The sequence below is a fragment of the Lynx rufus genome, unplaced genomic scaffold (assembly GCF_022079265.1).
Source record: "Lynx rufus isolate CCGP_SWC_20201006 ecotype Redwood Valley unplaced genomic scaffold, mLynRuf1.p SCAF_7, whole genome shotgun sequence".
Taxonomy (NCBI): Eukaryota; Metazoa; Chordata; class Mammalia; order Carnivora; family Felidae; genus Lynx; species Lynx rufus.
In genome coordinates, this window is record NW_025814889.1 from 43509510 (window position 1) to 43530485 (window position 20976).

Sequence of the window (20976 nt, forward strand, 5' to 3'; positions counted from 1 at the left end):
TCCTAGGGGTAAGTGCAAATAACCTTCCCTTCCTCATGCCATGACATTTAGATGGTTGTTTTCGGAGCTTAAAACATCTTTCAAGTTTTTGATGAGCATTTCTTTTCTCTCTCTCTCTCTCTCTCTCTTTACCTGTGAGTCTGTATTTTTAAGGAAAACACGAAAATTTGTTGAGTTTCCATAAAGAAAATAGCTCGTTGTCTTAAGTTTGTGTTCTAGCAGGATAAACACTTTAACGTTTATTTATTTTGGGGACAGAGAGAGACAGAGCATGAACGGGGAGGGGCAGAGAGAGAGGGAGACACAGAATCGGAAACAGGCTCCAGGCTCTGAGCCATCAGCCCAGAGCCCGACGCGGGGCTCGAACTCACGGACCGCGAGATTGTGACCTGAGCTGAAGTCGGACGCTTAACCGACTGCGCCACCCAGGCGCCCCAGGGTAAACACTTTAAATAAATGCACTGAAGCTCTTGCTACAGAATTTCGGGACTCAAGGAAATTATACAAGGTGAAATAGACTGTAAATTTCTCGAGGCCTACCCTGTTGTCACTGCCTGTAAGAGCGCAGGCAAATACATTCGTCAGCCTGTCCTTGTTTCTGATCGCTGAGTGAAATTTCATTGTTTGCTTTTTCCTTGTCCTTGGCAAATTTGGGCAGAAGTGGTGATAACACTCCAGAAGAGTTAAGCGCATGTTCAGTTTTTCAGCCAGGCAGATGATTCTAGTGAAACCGGCTCTCCAAGAATTCATTAATTACAAACGTAGGGAATTTCCATGTATGGTAAATGCCAAATGCGAAGCTGGAAAACGTAAAGTTAGAAGCAGCATCTGGATGATTTACGAGTCTTAAGAATTTTAAATGGCTAAAGTGGCAACTACTTTGCCATCAGTAACTTCCTGTAAAATCTTTAGTGTGGGTTGATGTTATGTCTTCTGTAATTTTGCAGAAGAAGAGGGCGAGATGAATGTCCAAATATCAAAACCCAGATAGATGGTGGTCACGTACGAGGTCACGGCAGTCTAAATGTGTCCCCCACCCCAATACTTTTTCAAGGTACATCTCTTTTTATTCCTTGGTAAGTAGACAGAGGTCAGGAAGGTCGTGGGAGCAATTTGCCATAGAACCATAAGAAGACTTCTGGGAGATAAAGACATCACCTTAGCATTCACAGTTAGGGAAACATGGAAAGATGAATCTGAGTGGAGCGAGGTAAACCTTATCAAGGCCTCGTGATCTGTGAAATAAAGGTATCTTGGCAGGACACTGAAGCATTACCCCTCCCCCCCCTTTTTTTTGCATTGTATTATCTTCTTTTCCATTCCAAGAGCATTGCCAAGTAAGAAACTCTTGGAAGCCACTCACGTGATGGCTGTGATGTCATCACGGGTCACGAAGGATTTCTTTTGCTGGGCTCTGCCTCGAATACTGCCTTTTTATTGAAAACAGCAGGAACTCATTTATGCTGCCAATAGATCAACTTTCCCCCCAAAAAGGTAAATTAATAATATCACGTCCTCTTTAAAAACTCCTTAATGGTCCCTAATTACCTACAGGATAAATCCCAGACTCTTTAGCAAGTTTCTTCTTAAGAAGTCCTTAACTAGCCACCCTTCAGCACTTTCCACTTCCCTTAAGACACTCTTTGCTAATTTCCATGAAAACATGAGCAATTTCTTACACGAACCACACACTCTACCTCTCCATGAATATGTGTAATGTGCCAAATCCTCTATCTAGAATGTCTCCCTATGAATTTCTTTCTGCCAGCTCTACTTTCATGATTCTCCAGATGAAATTAGTTGACACTGTTTTAGACTCCAGGTAGATAGGTATCTACTCCAGGTAGATATCTCCATTATAGAATATCATATTCCCGTATAAATGATTGCTTTTATGTTATGCCTGCACGTGACTGTCAGAATCTCAAAGGCACAGCTGGTATGTTTTTATTCATGGCTAACTTTCCAATGGTTAGACTATCACAAGCCTTTAATAAATGCTAATGCTATTTTAAATATGCAATTAATATTTTATTAATTAAAATAAATAATTAAATAGTTAATTAATATTTTATTAATTAAAATAAATAATAAGTAAAATAAATTAATAAAAGCCCCTTTTGAATTACTTATGGCTGTTAGTCAGTTTCAGATTTTCCATAGAATTTTGCCTCTGCTCACAAGGGAGCATATTCTTAGGGAGTAAAGTAGGAGAGTTTAATTCTAGCAAGAAAGAAAACTTCTTGCTATTCATTGAACTCACCTTATGTGTGTTTGAAGTAAGTACTCTTTTGTTTTTTTTAAATTTTATTAGGATATAATTGACATACATCACTGTGTAAGTTTAAGGTATACGGTATAATGATGTGACTTAACATACATTATGAAAAGGTTACCATATTGTTTCATTAACATTCATCATCTCATATAAATACAAAAAAAGAGAAAAAGAAGAAAAACGTCCTTATTTTCTTACTCTTAGGATTTACTTCCTTAATAGCTTTCAAACACACCGTACAGCAGCGTTAACTATTGTCCTCATGTTGTACAATACATCCCTAGTATTTAATCATCTTTTAACTGGCAGTTTGTACTTTCTGACCACCTTCTTCCAACCCCCCATCCCCTATCCCTCACCTCTGGTACCCACAAATCCAATCTCTTTTTCTGTGTTTTTTTCTTTTTTTTTCTTTCTTTTTTTAGATTCCACATATAAGTGAGAGCATACATCATTTGTCTTTCTCTGACTTATTTCACTTAGCATAATGCCCTTAGGGTCCAACAATGGCAGGATTCTCTTCATTCTCTTTTTTTGAATAACGTTTCACTATATATATCACATGAAGGAAGCACTCTTGATCCCCCAATTTTAAAAGCAAAAACCCATTTGACAGTGGTGTTATAGTGGTTAGACAGTGTAATCCAGAGTTAGACACTGTCCTTTTAATGCAGAAAGATGCACCTTTCCAATCAATAGTGTTTTTTGCTGGATTCTGACCGTTGCACCTTCCAGACAATGAAAAGGACTAAAGCCAGTAATTATCTGGAGCTCAGATATAAAAATATATTAAGGAAACCTAAGTCAAATGGCAGTTGGCAAGCCACGAAAGGAGGGCTTTTAGGCACCTGCACTTGTCCCAGCTTGCATAGTCCAGCAGGAAGTAGGATTGTTTTCTTTTGGTGGCAATGAGAAGTCACCACGGCTTCGACCTCTCATTTTCCTTCAATACACTTTTGCTCAAAACGACTCCTTTCACCCTCCTCCTTTCCTCTATAAAAGGATGCTCTCCTCCTTTGTTCTCTGGACTTGTCTATGGTTGGCCATAATTTGGTTGTCTTGAATTGCAATCCCTCTGCTATTCTTGAATAAACTCATTTTTTTTTTTAATTTTTTTTTTCAATGTTTATTTATTTTTGACAGAGAGAGACAGAGCATGAACGGGGGAGGGGCAGAGAGAGAGGGAGACACAGAATCGGAAACAGGCTCCAGGCTCTGAGCCATCAGCCCAGAGCCCGACGCGGGGCTCGAACTCATGGACCGCGAGATCGTGACCTGGCTGAAGTCGGACGCTTAACCGACTGCGCCACCCAGGCGCCCCTAATCATTTTTTTTTTTTTTTAATAAACTCAATTCTGTTGGCTGAATCGCTCACCTTTTTCTTTTACAAGGTTGACGCACGGTATGGTCAACTTCATGAGGCATCGACTTGGTGTTTTCTTCTTGTTATAGTTTCACTCACCTCTTTCTAAAAAAAGACAGCCTTGTATTGTATATTTCTTTACCTTAAAGATTTTGGCCAAACCTAAAGAAATTTGGTCCCATTTAGTTGATGAAGACTGTCTTTATGCCTTTAACCTCATGCTTCTCTCTATCACAGATGGGATCTAGTTTCGGACTGGTGATCCTTTATGTTATCCCTTATAAAAAGCGACAACAAAAATCTACCTCCCTCCATGCTTTTCCGTTACTGATTCCTTGGGATTTCTTTGCCCCGTGTTATAACACTCACTCTAAGCTGTGATTCCAAAGTGGTGTCTACATTTAGAACACCTTTGTTAATAAAAATGCAGAACACAATCATGGCAGCAGCCGGCATACCTGGAAGTCAAATGCTTTCTAAGACTTTTTTACCATATTATAATTTGGATGCCTGAAATCTAACATCCATGAGAGGACATTCAACATGAAGAGTTTCAAAAACACAAGGTAATTGCTATAAATGTTTAAGTTTGTTAAATGAGAGAAAAACCTCGCATAACACTTCTTATTAATAAGGTGAATTGAGTTTATACTTACACCCATGCATGTAATCTGATCTGATTTGGTGGAGACAATCATAATTATGAAACATTGGAATACATACCCCTCTGATAAATAAATATATATCTACCATTAAGCCTGCTCAACTGACTTCCCCATATGAGAATTCTCTAGATTGACAATTAGCAACTAAAATTTGTAGTATCTACCCTATAATTTTCGTGTCTGTGGCTCATGTTTGGAATTATGGTTTATTTTCTCTCTCTTCATGGAATTATAATAACTTAGAAAATGATCCTCTTAATGTTATTTATATTTGCCTCTGATTGTAATTCAGTTGCATGTGACTGAGACTACGATTGCTTATTGCTTTGAGATGTCCCTCGCGGACCTCCAAAGTGAATTTTGCACGGTAGACGTTGTGTGTAAATGTGTGCGCGTGCACCCGTGCGTGAGTGTCTCTCTCAAACACACCCTCTAAATTTGGTAAAAGTTACCTAGGTGTTTAAGTGTGAAATTTAAATGTGAAACAGTAACAGTAACAGAAATGTATGTGCACAAAAAACCAGATACACACAAGGTTTTTAGGATAAATTCAATGACTAAGAAGCACTGGGTGTCGTATGCACTCACCAATATCACACTGTATGTTAACTAACTTGAATGTAAATACATAAATTAAAACAAAAAGAATGTTGTTTACATAGGAAATGCAGAACGGTGGCTTCTGATTTTCAGTCCATCGCATGGGGAAATTCCCTTCTATCCTGGGAAAGCTTTCGCCAGCAAGGAAGGATTTCATTTGTAAAGTTCAGGGTGTGGAGAAAGTGGAGAAAATGATGGCTTGGGTTTTGCGTCAGGCAAAACTGGTGTAATCCTTCCAACATGTGGGAAATCCCTCTTTTTCTATTTACATAGAAATTTTCATTTTTCATCCTGCAAAGCAGAGATGAAATCATCATGAAGTATAAAAGAGTAAATTTGGGAAAAGGCCTCCTTGTAGTTACTAATAAAGAGGTGCGAACAGAATCTAAGCTAATGCCATTAATTTCAAGATCATGGCTCTGGTCTAAAATGCATCTTGGGATTCCCTTTATGGGAAATGTTTTCAAAAGAACAGCAGCAACTTCCTTTACGAAAGCAAGAAAATGAGTCCAGTAATTGTCAAAATGAGATATAAACAAGACATAAGTCCAAGTCTGTATGTTTGTGAATATATTATAATAATATTATGAATTGATACTGTGTGCTTTTCTTTCAATATATTTGTGTATGCGACATACAAGGACATTTTAAATTCAGTTATATTGGATTTAAAATATATAGGCAATAGATACTGTTAAAAGGTAAGCAGGTAATAAATACTCATGAAAAGTCAAAATAAGGGTGCCTGGGTGGCCCAGTCGGTTAAGTGTCCGACTGAATTTTGGCTCAGATCATGATCTCATAGTTTGTGAGTTTGAGCTCTGCGTCAGGCTCTGCGTTGACGGTGTGGAACCTGCTCGGGACTCTCTCCCTCTCTCTCTGCCCCCCCTCGTTTGGTGTCTCTCTCTCTCTCTCTTTCTCTAAAAATACATAAACTTAAAGAAAAAGTCAAAATAAGGAAGAAAAGGACGAAATTATGTTTCCCATCTTTTTTTTTTTAATTTTTTTTTTCTTTCAACGTTTATTTATTTTTGGGACAGAGAGAGACAGAGCATGAACGGGGGAGGGGCAGAGAGAGAGGGAGACACAGAATCGGAAACAGGCTCCAGGCTCTGAGCCATCAGCCCAGAGCCTGACGCGGGGCTCGAACTCACGGACCACGAGATCGTGACCTGGCCGAAGTCGGACGCTTAACCGACTGCGCCACCCAGGCGCCCCTATGTTTCCCATCTTAGTGAAAATATATTCTCAGTTCCAAAGCTGATTGTGAAGTATAACTTCTGTTTTGTGCTATGTCCTTCCCACCTTCCCTGTTTCACTTTCTTTAAAGTGGGGCTCCTCAGGTGTTGTTTATAAGTTTTAATGGTAAAACGTGAAACTTCTGGGAAGAACCCTAACCATTTTTGCAAACCTTGACTGTCATTATTGCATAACGTTGAGTGTTAGGACAGAGGCCAAAAGGCTCAGAGATCTGCCAGGAACTTGCTCTGAGTCAGGTAACAAATGAGAACTTGTCTTTTCCTCTGTGGAACCTGTTCTTGAGGAGAAGTCTACCCACAACCCCAGCAGGCAGACATTTCGGGCAGTCGATGGTAAGCAATATTCACCCGTGTTCTCCCTTCAGACCTCTCTTTGTGCGCAGAACCACAGAGTATGTACCTGTGGTGGGCCTCTGACAGGGGGAGCGAGCTCACGGTGTTCTCTTCTGAATTGCCCTTCCTGAAAACAACGAGGTGTCTGTAAACTTGTTTTGATTTTGGCATCGAAGTTTTGCAAGCAAGTTATAAAAATTTCCAGAAGGTTCCTGCCAGCCGCGGCCGACTTCGTCCTTCAGGCAGAGCGGGACTGGGAGCAAACGCACCCCTCTGGGACCGGTTTGCAGTAACTACAACCCCTTTGCGTAAATGAAGTTCTACTTTTGCTGTAGCCCAGGGGAAACTCCATTTACTCACCCTGTCTTTTAAATAGTCGTATGTTAAGGACTTGGGTTGTGTGTGTGGAATTTTCCTCCCTTTCTTTGCAAAGCGGTTACAGAGTGAAGGCTCTGGGGCCTCCAAGCCAGTGTTTCGATCCTGGTTCTTACTAGAGGAGTGACCTTGAGTAAGTCACTTAGATTCCCTGTTGTTTCTCTTGCTTTGTCCGTAAATGGGAATGCTAATAACGAAACTTTATAAGCTTGTGGGGGGGTTTCAATAAATAAATTAATTAATTAATTTAAAGTTTATTTACTTCTGATGAGAGAGAGCTAGTGCGGGGGGTGGGGTGCAGAGAGAGAGAGGGAGAGAGAGAATCCCAAGCAGGCTCCATGCTGTCAGCACAGAGGCCAATGTGGGCTCGATCTCACGAACCACGAAAGCATGACCTGAGCGGAAATCAAGAGTTGGCCGTTTCACTGACTGAGCCACCCAGATGCCCCTAAATTAATATATTTAAAGTGATTAGCCCAGTGCCTGGCACAGAGAAAACATAGGATAAGTCCCTACCGAGACTACATATCACGCACACATGCACTCACCCCACCATCCTTCACGTTCTAGCTGTAAAGAACAATACTGTGAACAACGGATGATTCATGTCAGTCAGTCAGTCAGCCTTGTACTGGCCCCTCTCCAACATGATCTCCCCGGGATTAGGAATCAAGAAAGAACTTAAAAAAGGAGATATCGCAAGTTCTCTAGAAAGATACGACGGGGAAAAAAAGATGAAGAATTGGGGAAACAACGATGAGAAAATCTTCACCAGCTGCAAGGAACAGAATGCTTGACTAACGGAGACTTCAAAAATATCAAACATTTACCTCATGTGGCACAAATTCAGAGGAGGGTGGTATTGGCCCTGGTTCAGCGGCTCGTCCCTTTGTGTCATTCTTCCTGCTCTGCCACTTGATGGGTCAGCATCGTCTTGCCTTTCTAGTCCCAGTTTGGCTTCTGCGCTACCGAAGGTGATTTATTCCCAGTGATATCTCGATCTTAAAGGGAGGGGGCAGCAGAAGAAGAATTTTCTTCTCCTAAATCTCCCAAATCTCTCCCTCCCTCTCTCTTTCTCTTTTTCTACCGAGGAGCAAAACCATCCCAGATGCTGTTCCAGAAGACATCCCCGTATTAGGTCCTTAGTCGGATCTGGTTCTTGTATCTCACTGCTAGACCAGAGTAGCGACCTGGGATACTCTTCTCTATGACAGAAATACTCCTAATCCCAGCTTCTAGACGTGTTGGCGACTGTTGGCTCTCCGATGAATTCAGCTCTGAAAATTTCCCTCAGTGCCAGAGAGACTTTTCATCCAAGTTCCCCCTTCTCCTTAGGGTAAGCTTGGTATCCAATAACCACTACTGTCGTGATATCAAGACCTGGCTCCCTTGCCTTAAGTGGGAGAATTCTAAAAGCCGATCCCAGCACCAAAGCTTTCTGCGGGCTGAAACTTTTGTTGGGGCCCATCGCAGCTCAACCCCTCTCTCTCTCCAATCCAGATTCTCTTCTCCTCCACGGGTGTTGTTCTTTAAAGCTCTCCTCAGTAAACCCCCTCCACCCAGATCTCCATCCCAGAATCTACACCTAGGGAACCTAACCCACGGACACCACTCACTCACAGTGAGAACTGTGATAATGTGATTGGCTTAAAATTAGGATTCATCCCAAACCACCCCGGGGCCGGAGCAAAACACAAGTTCTCTAAATTGAAGAAGGAAGGATACTCTTGGGCGAGCAAGCGCAAACACAGAAGGGTGCATTCTCCAACATGTTTTATTTCAGATATTGCAGATGGTTGGGGAAGAGGAGAAGTAAGACAGTTGTAAGCAAGATAAGTGATGAGATATTATTTGGCACAGCAGGGAGAGAGTGTAAGCTCTCAAAGATCGAGGACCAGCAAGAATGATTGCTATGCTAACTTTTGCAGATTTCTCCAAGGGAAGAATTCAGGGATGGTCTGTGCAAACCTTCGGATGCACGTGTGTCCTCTGAAGGTCTTGTTTGAATGTGGATTCTGTTTCCATGTGTTTGGGTAAAACATGACATTCTGCATTTCCAATAGACTTTTGGCAATACCCCTGCCTTAGAGATTCTAATTAAATTGGTCTAGGTAAGAGATCAGCATCCATATTTTTTTTTTTTTATTAACACCACAGACTCTTAGGAAGTTTAGGAAAAATTTACTCCTCCCAAAACATGACTCTTCTAATACGTTTGTCCTAAAGAATGAATGCAGTTTACTTTGGTTAATGATGTCCTTTTGTGGGTAATGTTTTTTTCCAAGTCGGTAAATGATCAATTTGCAATATTTCTTTTACTTGATTAATCATGAACACTCGACACTGTGCATCACCCCTTGTTCGTTGATACAATGTTCCTTGATACATTTTTCATTTGTATCCTTGATACACCCAATGTTCCTTGATACATTTTTCATTTGGCCTTCATGAGCACACTGTTTTGGTTTTCTTATTTCACTGGTCTCTCTTTCAGAGTCATATTTACTGATTCTTCCTTAACCTGCCCCTAACCCACCTCTTAAGGTTCAAGTACTCACAGCAGACTTAACTGCTGAGCAATCTCTTCTCATTAACTCGTCTCTAGGTTCTAATCTCTCCCAAATTAGTTTTTTTTTTTTAACCCAGAGCTCTCGCCCAAATTCCTGTATCGATTGTTCAGTTTCCAACTTGATATCTCCACTTGAGTATATAAAAATCACAAAGTCACCAAGTGCAAACACGAATTCCTCCTTCAACCTTACTTCAGTCACAGCCAGCTCAGGTGATGGCGATTCTTTTTTTCCAGTAGCTCGGACCAAAGGCATGGAAATAATTTCTGACCGCTCTTTTTCTCATTTGTTATATACAATCTGTGAGGAAATTCTACTGGTTTTACCTTCCAAATGCACTGAGAATCTGATCACTTCTTACCGTCTCCACTGCTACAAACTCTGGTCCAAACCACTGTCATCTTTTGTCTGGATTACATGATAGCATCTACCAGATCTCCGCACTTCTACTCTTGCTCTTTTACATCCGAAAGCTGTGTGTGTGTGTGTGTGTGTGTGTGTGTGTGTTGGGGGGTCTCCCCCAGGACCACCATATCTTGTGTATATATGCATGTTTTTTGTAAAAAGAAAGAAAATTTGGGAGAGATGGGAAAGCTAAAGTCCCAGTGGTGACCCTCAATGCCCTACCTGATCTAACTCCCCACTACGATTCCCACCTCCTTCCCCCCTGCTATATGCTCCCCTCTGCTCTCTCAATTCTAGTCACACTGAGGTAGTTGCTGCTCTGTGAACACAGAAGACACGTTTCCACCACATGTTCCTCCCTTCCTGCTTTTCTAGTTGCTCTCACTGCCTGGAATATTCTTCCCCGATACATCTATGTAGTTAACTCCCTCACCTCCTTCAGACCCTTCTTCAAATGTCACTGCCTTAAGGAGGTCGAACCTAAATCTACTCAGTATTTCAGTCCTTCTCCTCTTCCTGTCTCCTTGGATGTTGTGGGTCCTCCTACTCATCTCTACAGTTTTTCTTTTCTCTAACACTTATCACCTTCCTATTTCCTATATTTTGCTTCTCTATGATGTTAATTTTATGCCTACATATATTGTTTGATTAGATTACATATATTGTGTATATCTCCCATTCAAATGTAAGCTCCACAAGGATAGCCATTTCTTACTATTTTCATTCATTGCTATAGCCCCACCATCTAGAAGAGATTTTTGGCACATGTGGGCCCTCAAGACTGGTGGTCTGACCTAAGGCAACATGGCAACGTAGATAAAAGCAAATGGGTCAATGAATCATTCATGTGATAGGTCAACACAGGTCCATTATCAACAGTAAATAAGTAAAATGCAAGAGATGAGACAGGGAAGGAGTTAAGGTTGATACTTAGATAATTGTTTAGCGATGATATTGTCACACACTGAGATAAGGACCTCTGTCAAATAAGCTAGTTTGGGGGTAAATAATGAATGTTATTGAAGTGCCTGTGGGACATGTGGCTAAAGAAGTACAGTAGGCAGTGGGATTCACGGGGCTGAAATGTAGAAAGAGAGGCATATATTTGGGAATCATAAAAAATATAGATGCAAATTAAATCACAGGATTTTTAGTATGCATAAAGAGAAGAGAAGAGGGCTTGCTAGAATCATGATGAAAAATATTATTTAATGTTTGGAGAAAGAAAGTGGGGTCAAAAAGAAGAAGATCAAATTGGTATCTGGAGAGTGAGAAGGAAAAGGTGTATATTATGGGAGGGGATCAAATCCTTAAGGGATGATGGGAGGAAAATAAAACAATAAAAGGCAAGAGGCCAAGACAAGAGAAATAAGAAAAAATTGATAGAATGAGGAGGAGGCCAAAGAGGATGAGATTTCTAGAAGACAGTAAAGGGGATGTGAGGGTTAAGTATTTCATGTACCAGTTAAATGTAAACATAACATATCAAACTGCAAACACAAAAAAGTGTGATGGCTACATAAAAACACGATGGAATGAATTATTCCTGTTGTCCAAGTACTTTTGTGTAGAGGGGCAAGAGGGACAAGTGTCATATGATGCTTTGATAATGCAAGTGTCACCTAGATCAAAGCTGTATATCCTCCGTTAAATATTCCATGGTGGTCTAGTTTACTAAAGATCTTTTCTTAAACACACACACACACACACACAATCGCATCAAAACTTGGCATTTCCCATTCAATACTCCTAAACTGGAATGTCCGGTATGCCCCATTTAATTGATTAATTAATTAATTAATTGTTTATTCATTTATTTTGAGAGAGAGTTCACACGCCCACGTGTGCAAGCAGGGGAGGGGCAGAGAGAGAATCCCAAGCCGGCTCCATACTGTCAGCGTAGAGCCAAATGTGGGGCTCGATCTCACAAACCTGTGAGATCATGACCTGAGCCAGAATCAAGAGTCAGACTCTTAACCCACTGACCCACCCAGGTCCTCCTTTAGGCCCCATTTTATATTGAAATGTGGACCAGGAAAATTATTTTGGTTTTCTGTCCAACATAAACTGGAAAGAGGTTTCAATGCAAAGGGCAAATAACAGAGCTATATTGTTCACCAATAGTCTTTCATTCTTTAGAAGATACATAGATCTCGGTTCCCTGTTACCTCTCATCCTCACTGTGACACCAAGAAATTTTGGAAAAGTAAACATTAAATTCTAGAATTTCTCTGTGCCTTGAAATACAGCCATTAGCAGACTTCATCGTGCCCTCCTTGCCTCCTTAGAATTGGGGAAACGATTTTATTATGTCCGCGGACTATTGAATACGTGCCACGTAAAATGAGGATTGCGAATTCTTTATTTAGGCACAAAAAAAAAAAAGTTTCCCACATAGGGACATTATTTACCACAAAGTAAATTCCCCTTATTTTACCATGTACCAAGGAGTCATATTTTCCTTGAATGTAACTCTTGAATTTATATAGAGCCTAGGGTGTCTTTAAAAGCATGGAGTACTGATGTCGTATCTACATGTCTGATGTGCCATGTTTTGGTAAAACAAGCGAACTGAGAAGGTATAAAGCAATTCTTAACCCAATGAAATAAACTTTTGTGGCACCACCTGTGGACTCACCCCAACAGTGTATCTATGATGAATCAATTAATAAACATTTAGTAAGGGCCCAGTTGTAATTGAGGCACTGTGAGCAATATACATTGGGCAGAGATACTACAAAAATAAGTTTAACCATTTTCTTTTAAAACACTATATTTTTAATTTTGGGGGTACTGGTAGAGTCCAGGATACTCTGTTTCCATTTTTTTTTTCAGCTCAGCAACTGGAGAATTTATCTGTATCTTTTTCTTACTTGTAGTAGTATCTCAGCAGAGTCATAAGCCTGTATTAATCAGTATAATAAATTAATTTTTCAAAAGATCAAATGCCATTGGACTTCCCTCTCAATTATATAAAGGAAATTAATAAATCCATCAATTAATTTGTGACTTTCTAAGTACTTTTCCCCTTATTCTCTGATGATCTTTCATGGAGAAGAGTCTGTGTGTTTTGTGTTGCCTGTGTTTCTTTTATTTCCTTGAGCCCATATGAAGTCCTCTTTAACTTCATCTCTTTCCCTCACGTCCACTGACCCTGGCTTTCCTGCTCTTTCTCTGGATATTGGAGGATCCCATAGTCTGTACACCATAGCGTCTAGAAACTTGACTTCAGAATTGACACCAGTAAAGAAAATTATGAGAGCCGCTATCAAAGAAAGTCCTAAGTTTCCCAGGATGAAAATTACATATAATGTACTGAAAGGAGAGAAACTCACAGACTCAGATGAGAAATGAAAGCATTTTATGGGACAATTAAAAATACAATCTGATAAGAAGTCACAGAAGACTGTGGTCTCTTCAATATGGGACGTGATGCATGGCTTTCTTCCAGGTTTGATACAGAAAGATGAGTTTATTCAAAGTAAATAGCTTTCCATCTGGAATTTAAAAACATAGGTTAAACAATAAATAACTGTGTGTGCATAGAGAGAGAGAGAGATAGATGACAGATAGATGGATAGATAGGTATAGACGTTGCTGAACAAACATACATATATACACACACACATCTAATCTATACGTGAATGTGTATAAATGTATGCGCATCTATATTTGATGACTTATCAACTTATAAAACAAAGATGAGAGGCTTTAAAAAATGAGTCATGTACAAAAGCCACGTATACAGCTGGAAATTCTTTAAAGCTATTTTAAAGAAAGAAATAAAATCTTATTGACTATCAAGATACTCATTTAGTACACATAGCTACTCAAACCCTGTGACATATGGCAGACTTCCCTTTGTTTCATCTATTGTTTTTATCTTTTTAGGCTTTCGTTGCAGATATATTTTCAATATTTGTAATTTCCTTACCTTTTCCGGTGCTTTGTTTTTTCTCACGAGGAATCTGAAACGCTGTTGATGTTGTAAGTAACAAGGGCATATTCATCTGGAAAATAAAGAGAAAGTCCGCCCCTTATTAAGTTTCCTACTTTCTATAATCAGATTATGTCAGACTATATAGATACATTAGGTCTTATCTTTCCAATAATTTTGTTAAGACGGTCAATCACTTCTCCATTTTCTAAATCCAAAAATATCGTATTAAAGTTTAAAGCGCTTGATGAAGTACATTCAATTAGTAAAGGACAGGAGCAGGAATTCAAATGCTACTTGACAAATTTCATGTGACACTCAATGAGAAACTAATAGCACTGAGCTTCCATGGAAAATTTTTATGGTCCTTACAACATCTTAGCAACTGTTTTGGAACCTAATCTATCAAGAGTTTTCTATAACATTTCAGAGTATTGTCCACTCTCCTTCTCAAATCAAAGTCCATAAAGGTAGCACGAAATGGTAAGGGCAACAAAGAGACTGGAAGTGTCGAATGGTTTGTATTTCAAGTTAAAGGGGTGCTTTCTCACACTATGTCAAAAAGATTCTAGGTGCCGAAAATCTTTGGTAACTCGAAAATGGCCCAGTCTGAATATATAACAGGGAGGGCAAAAAAGCAATATAGAAAGTAAAACCAGTTACTGTTTAGTATTTGATGACTGGGGTTGATTTCGGAAAATTTAGTGGCTCGGGGAGTCTTAGATCTAGATATCATGGTCATGTTCAGTAGCTTTAGGGCAAGGGCGTTGCTTGCCTACCTTTTTCATAATAATCATAGACCATAACCGGGGCTGGCTGTATGTTGGACACGAGGTTGCTTTGCTCAACAGAGAAAGTAAAACTGTTCACTGTACCAAAAACCTAGAAAGATACAAATGGTAAATACATCAGGTCTACATCACACGAGGACGCAAATGATAAATACATTAGGTACAAATACATCAGCAGTTCTGCAAAGAGAAAGTCACTGAGCAAATCATATCCAGAAGTTCATGATTTACCCAATTAAATAGAACTAGGGTATCAGGAATGGATAAAGAAATTGTGGTTTATATACACAATGGAGTACGACGTGGCAATGAGAAAGAATGAAATATGACCCTTTGTAGCAACATGGATGGAACTGGAGAGTGTAATGCTAAGTGAAATAAGCCATACAGAGAAAGACAGACACCATATGGTTTCACTCTTATGTGGATCCTGAGAAACTTACCAGAAACCCACGGGGGAGGGGAAGGAAAAAAAAAAAGAGGTTAGAGTGGAAGAGAGCCAAAGCATAAGAGACTCTGAAAAACTGAGAACAAACTGAGGGTCGATGGGGGGTGGGAGGGAGGGAAGGGTGGGTGATGGGCATTGAGGAGGGCACCTTTTGGGATGAGCACTGGGTGTCGTATGGAAACCAATTTGACAATAAACTTCATATATTGAAAAAAAAAGAACTAGGGTATCAGTATCTTACATAATGACAAAATCATGTGTTAGGTGACATTAAATTATAAGAAATTTGAAGTCCTATTGCTTATATTGAAGTGAAAGAAATCTAGTTCAGAGCATTAGTGTAATGTAGGCATTTATGTGAAAGGTAATGATGTACACATAGAAAGGACGACTCTAAAACTCATGCCAGCCTTTGTTGGGAGTTCCTGTTAAACTCTACATGAATTCTACATCGACTCTGTGTCCATACTATGTTAGATGCTGTGAGGAATGAAAAACAGGAAAATGATATTGCTGACTTGAGTCATTCTAGTAAAGTAGCTAAAGCATATTATGAACACGCTTGTTAACTCTTACTATCTAGTGATATTTAGATATCATTAAATATGTTAAATATCTAATGACATTTAGAGTTAAGAGGGTGAAGTGGGAATGGAAGAACACTGAGCATCTTTAATGTCCCATATTTTCTAATAAACCCCATCAGATATACAGTTGACCCTCGAACAACATGGAGGTTAAGAGTACCGACCTCTTGTGCAGTTGAAAATCTGCATATATATTTTGACTCCCCAAAACTTAACTATTAATAGCCTCCTGTTGAAGAGAAGCCTTACCTATAAGATAAACAGTTAACATATATTTTGTATGTTATATCATATGCTGTATTCTTACATTAAATCTATAGAAAATGTTATTAAGAAAATCATAAGGAAGAGAGAATATACTTACAGTATTGTATTGCATTTATAAAAAAAAGAATCCTTGTGTAAATGGACCCATGCAGTTCAAACCTGTGTCATTCAAAGGTCAACTGGATAAAAATTCATATATGTATCAATAAAATACAAGCATCCAATTACCTTCAGACAACAAAAGAAAGCCACGGAAGAAAAAAAAAACAATTATTGCTCAACTTACACTTTCCAAGTAGAAAAGAACATGATCATTCTTGACTTCAGCCTTCATCACTTGGCCATTATTTTCAAGCTTTAAAGAAATTGGCAGGGAGGGATGGAGAATAGATATTAAAGAATATCTTCTAGTATTGAATGTTTCATGCTTTTTACTTAACTGACTGTCAGGAATCCATTTTATGGATGTTCCTTTATGCCATGATATTTTTTAAAGTTTATTTATTTTGAGATAGAGAGAAAGCACAAGTAGAGGAGGGGCAGAGAGTGAGAGAGAGAGAGAAAGGAGAGAGCGAGGATGCCAAGCACGCTCCTCACCACCAGCGTGGAGCCCGATGCAGGGCTCGAACTCATGAACTGTGAGATCATGACCTGAGCTGAAATCAGATGCTTAACCAATTGAGACACCTAGGTGTTCCATGCCATGATATTTTTATAAACACAAGTAGGAACTAAATAAAGAAATTAATTATGAACTATGGGAAAAAAATGACTTCTAATTGCTACAAAGTAAGAACACCGTCCCTCCAGTGTGACAGCAAAAACAAACAAATGAACTCTGAATATATTTGTTTAAAGGAAGAATTGCACGATTTTGTTTTGCTAACGAATTATTCCATGTATACACTATAGCCTTTTCTGTGCTCAAGTTTTAGGCTTCTATTATTTACCTCCTCAATAGATGCCATGACTGGAGTAAATCCTGACAGCATTTTGACGTCAACAAGGACCATATTGGAGTTATTGCGGATTCCAGTATATCTGAAATTTAAAAACAAACACAAGTTGAGACAACTGTCTGGAGAAGTGACCTATATTAAGGCAAGGATGATGGAGACGTAGATACCAACTGTCTGTACGTCTGGAGCAAAGGCAAAAACTGAAGAGGGAACAGGGCGAAGAAAGTCATTCTCAAACATCTGAGAATAGGCACTACTAGAATAGTAATGGATGAGAAGATACAAAGGAGCGTAATTTGGAGTAAAGAGTGAATTACCTGGACCCAGAATCTCTCCAATCTCTTTTAAGTTTACCTGAGGCCTCAAAATCATAAATTTTAAACCAAGCTGATAAATTTATATGACATATACTTATGTTAGCCTTAGATTTGCACAATACTTAAAGGATATCTTTGGAAAGCAAGATGTTGGCAGAATCTTAGAGTAGTCATGCCCTGACTACTAGATTATGTCCCTGACTCTGGACAGCATTGTTTGGACATGAAGTTGAGGGTTCCACAGCGTATGTAGTTCTTATCTTAGCCCTGACGTTTAAAAGATTTTCATTCGGAAATCCTAAGAAAAATCCCCCAAACTAATTTTACTCGGTGTTTCTCCACATATTAACTAGGATTAAAGCTCTCTGGCATCGATAAATTATATTTTAATTCAAGAGAATGATTTTGTCTACTCCAAATAATAAAAATCTAAAATTTTGCTCTGCATAGAAAACCAGTATTTGTAAGTTTCCTTGTACTGGCCCCACTGTGTGGTCTTCAGGAGGAAAAAAAAATAGTATCTCTGTTGCCCAAATCTGACAGATCTTACACACACACACACACACACACACACACACCACACATACACACACAAATGGGAGCATTGCTGGAATATATTTCCAGCAGAAGCTTTCAAATTTATACTTGCCTATAATACAAATCATACTTGCATAAGTACTAAACTGGTGTGTACAGAGAGAGCTATAAAGTAACTATGCTGTAGAAATATCACCACCAACCTATGAACTCATCGTGGTTGCCATCATTAATATTTATTTTGCTACTATTTAAAATAATTATTGTTTGATCTATCGCCCTCTGTCTAGGCTGGGAGTTGATGTCAAAATGGGACACTCACTTGAGGGTTACAGTCAGGTTAAAATGGCTCTGGAATGTATCCGATGAGTTTTTCTTTATCATTTCCAAGGAAAGGGAAAATCCAGATGCCTTCTTAGGTAGGAGTACGTTATACCTCAGGGTAGCCTAAAAAGAAAAGCAAATCGTAAGAAAATCATAAGACAAATTTATCCTGAAGTAAAAATTGAAGGACTTCTGTTTCCTCTATTTTTAAATTTAATTTTTTAAACGTTTATTTGTTTTTGAGAGAGAGACAGAGCGTGAGCAGGGGAGGGGCAGAGAGAGAGAGGGAGACACAGAATCCAAAGGAGGCTCCAGGCTCCGAGCTGTCAGCGCAGAGCCCGACGTGGGGTTCAAACTCACAAACTGTGAGTTCATGACCTGAGCTGAAGTCAGGCGCTCAACCAACTGAGCCACCCAGGCACCCCCCTTCTATATTTATTTCTAATGCACTTTATTGTATATCTTTACCATCAGGGAATAAGGCTAAATGTAATTGTTCAGTTTTCAGAAGATGTAAGAACCTTTACATAATTTAATGGAAATATCGGAATTCTTTCTAACAGTGACATTCCTTGAGAAACTTCTCAGTTACCCAGCTATCTTTAGTTGTAAGTGTCTCTTCATAAAATAACTTGCATTTTCAGCTTTTGATTAGAAAATATCAGTGAGAGAAAGAATGGAGATAATAATGAAAATATAAAACGGTAAAATAACACTCTATCTATAACTAAAAGGATAGTCTGGCTTTTTAACTGGCAAATATTTATTTCTGCCTCAGGTAGATTGCTATTACCTGGATAAACGTACAACCTTGTCCTTCCACATCTACTGTATATTGTCCATGTGCTTTTGTTAGTTCGGAACGCTGGACCAGTAAGCGATTGTCACTGTTAACCTGGAAAATCTCACTGGATTCTTCACTGCGAAAGGTGACGGTGTTTTGGTCATCAGAGAAGGTTAACTTCATGTAGCGGGTCATGGCAAGAAGACAGACTGCGGTGTCCTGCAAAGAACAGTAGAAGCCAAGATCTAAGTTCTGTTATGTTGCAATATTAGTCATCACTTGACCATGAACTTTAAATCAATCCGTAAAAATATCCCTAAGACAGGTCAACGGACCAAGAAACAAATCTTAAGTCATAGGAAGATACATTTGCTTACTCAATGATTGCCATTTAATCTTCTTCAACCCATCTTAATTAGATGTTCATTTAAAGGATTTAATGCAATGTAGTCTCTGTTGTTGAAAATAGTGTCAAATCTTTTCTAAACATTAAGGTTCTATGTACTTTGGCTGCCTTGGATAATGCTTATGCCCAACAATCTTCAAGAAAAGGAGTCAGAATCAGAAAAGGATGTTGGGAGATTCACTAACATATGATTTTATTCAGATACTAAGACTAAAGCAAAGAAAATAAGGAGGGAAGTAACAATTTCCTTCATAGGAATGAAACGGCATTTCTTTGAATTTTACTTTTTTTCCTGTTAAGGAAAGACATAAGCCACTGTTTTTTATACCCATTTCTTTTGTTACTCCTTACTTCCATTTGTTTTTCCCAATGCGTACACCACATAAATAGAGAGAAATTTTTTTTCTTGGTTTATATGTAGTATCATAGTATTATTGGATATCTAACATCATCAAGACTCTGGTACTTACGGTAACAATCCCTTCTAGACTTATATTCTACTTTTACTGTGCAAATGGAGCTAAAAATCAGTCACAAATTCCTTGAACAGAGGCCTTAGTTTACTCATCTGTATATGAAGAATTCTTGGTAGAGTGTCTGTTGCACAAGAACTGCCCAACAAATCGTTGGGCATACACAATATCAAATATTCTTCATCTCAGAAGGTATTTTCTATGATTACCTTTGCTATCTAGATTATTGAAGGCTAGCATCTTTCGCATGAAACATATGATTAATATCAGGCCCATGTCAATCACCTGAGTGGAGGAGAAACCCCCATGGGAATTCATCTGCTGGGCAAGCCACTGCACAATTTTACTCGCATAGGTGAGATCAGGAGTTTTCTTGGAAAGAACAGCCAAGAGCACATAACAAGTCTTCTCAGTCTCAGCAGAAGGTGCATGAGGAATAAAGAACGGGGATGCTTCTGTCTTGGGTTTCTTTGCTCGTTCCCAGTATATGACATTATCTAAGGAAAAGGAAGAATTTTCACATAGTCCCTATAAATACCGCTGATTACACATAAGAACAGTGCGACTTCCATTTCTGACCTCTGCTGTGGGTTGAGATGTGTTTTCTCAAAATTCACATATTGAAGCCCTAATCTCCAGTACCTCTGAATGTGACTTTCTTTGGAGATGGGGCCTTTAAAGAGGTGATTCAGTGAAAATGACACTGTTAACGTGGCCTCTACTCCAGTGTGACTAGTATTCCAATAAGAGGGGAAAATTTGGATACACAGAAGGGACACCAGACAGACAGGTGCACAGAAGAACGCCCGTGTGAAGACAGAGGGAGAAGATGCCCATCTATAAGCCAAGAAGAGAAACCTCACTTGTTGATACCTTGATCTTGGACTTTAAACCTCTAGAACTGTGAGATAATAAATTTCTGTTGTTTCAGCCACCTAGTCTGCAGTGTTTTGTTATGGCAGTCTTAGAAAACCCATATAGCTTCCAACAGCAATTCCCTAAGGTTAAAAGCAGTATGTGATTAAGTCACACAAACAGTAATTTTGGTCGACGGCATGGTCACCATGCTTGATTTTCTCTACTTCACTCATTGGAAAAGAAACTAACAGAAAGGAGAAAGAGGGAAATAGAAAACGTGTAACGTTCTTGATTTTATTTTTATTGTTTTAAAACTTTTTTAATTTTAAATTCAATTTTGTAATTTTAGAAGGGCAGAGGGACAGAGAGAGAGAGGGAGAGAGAATCTTAAGCAAGCTCTGCACTCAGCAGGGCTTGATCCCTTGACTCCAGAATCAGGA

The 20976-nt window shown here is 39.1% G+C and overlaps 1 protein-coding gene across 1 annotated transcript in view; it reads right to left on the bottom strand.

Annotated features, from left to right (window-relative positions):
• Positions 1 to 13805: 13805 nt before the first annotated feature.
• The window catches only part of LOC124501097 (ovostatin homolog 2-like), a 53715-nt gene continuing 46544 nt past the window's right edge, over positions 13806 to 20976 (bottom strand). The window contains exons 29-35 of the mRNA XM_047065056.1: positions 19964 to 20175; positions 18809 to 19018; positions 18014 to 18138; positions 16829 to 16919; positions 16165 to 16233; positions 14565 to 14667; positions 13806 to 13858 (exon numbers count right to left, since the gene is read on the bottom strand). Of these exons, the coding sequence (XP_046921012.1) occupies positions 13806 to 13858; positions 14565 to 14667; positions 16165 to 16233; positions 16829 to 16919; positions 18014 to 18138; positions 18809 to 19018; positions 19964 to 20175 (863 nt within the window). The remainder of the gene's footprint in view (positions 13859 to 14564; positions 14668 to 16164; positions 16234 to 16828; positions 16920 to 18013; positions 18139 to 18808; positions 19019 to 19963; positions 20176 to 20976) is intronic.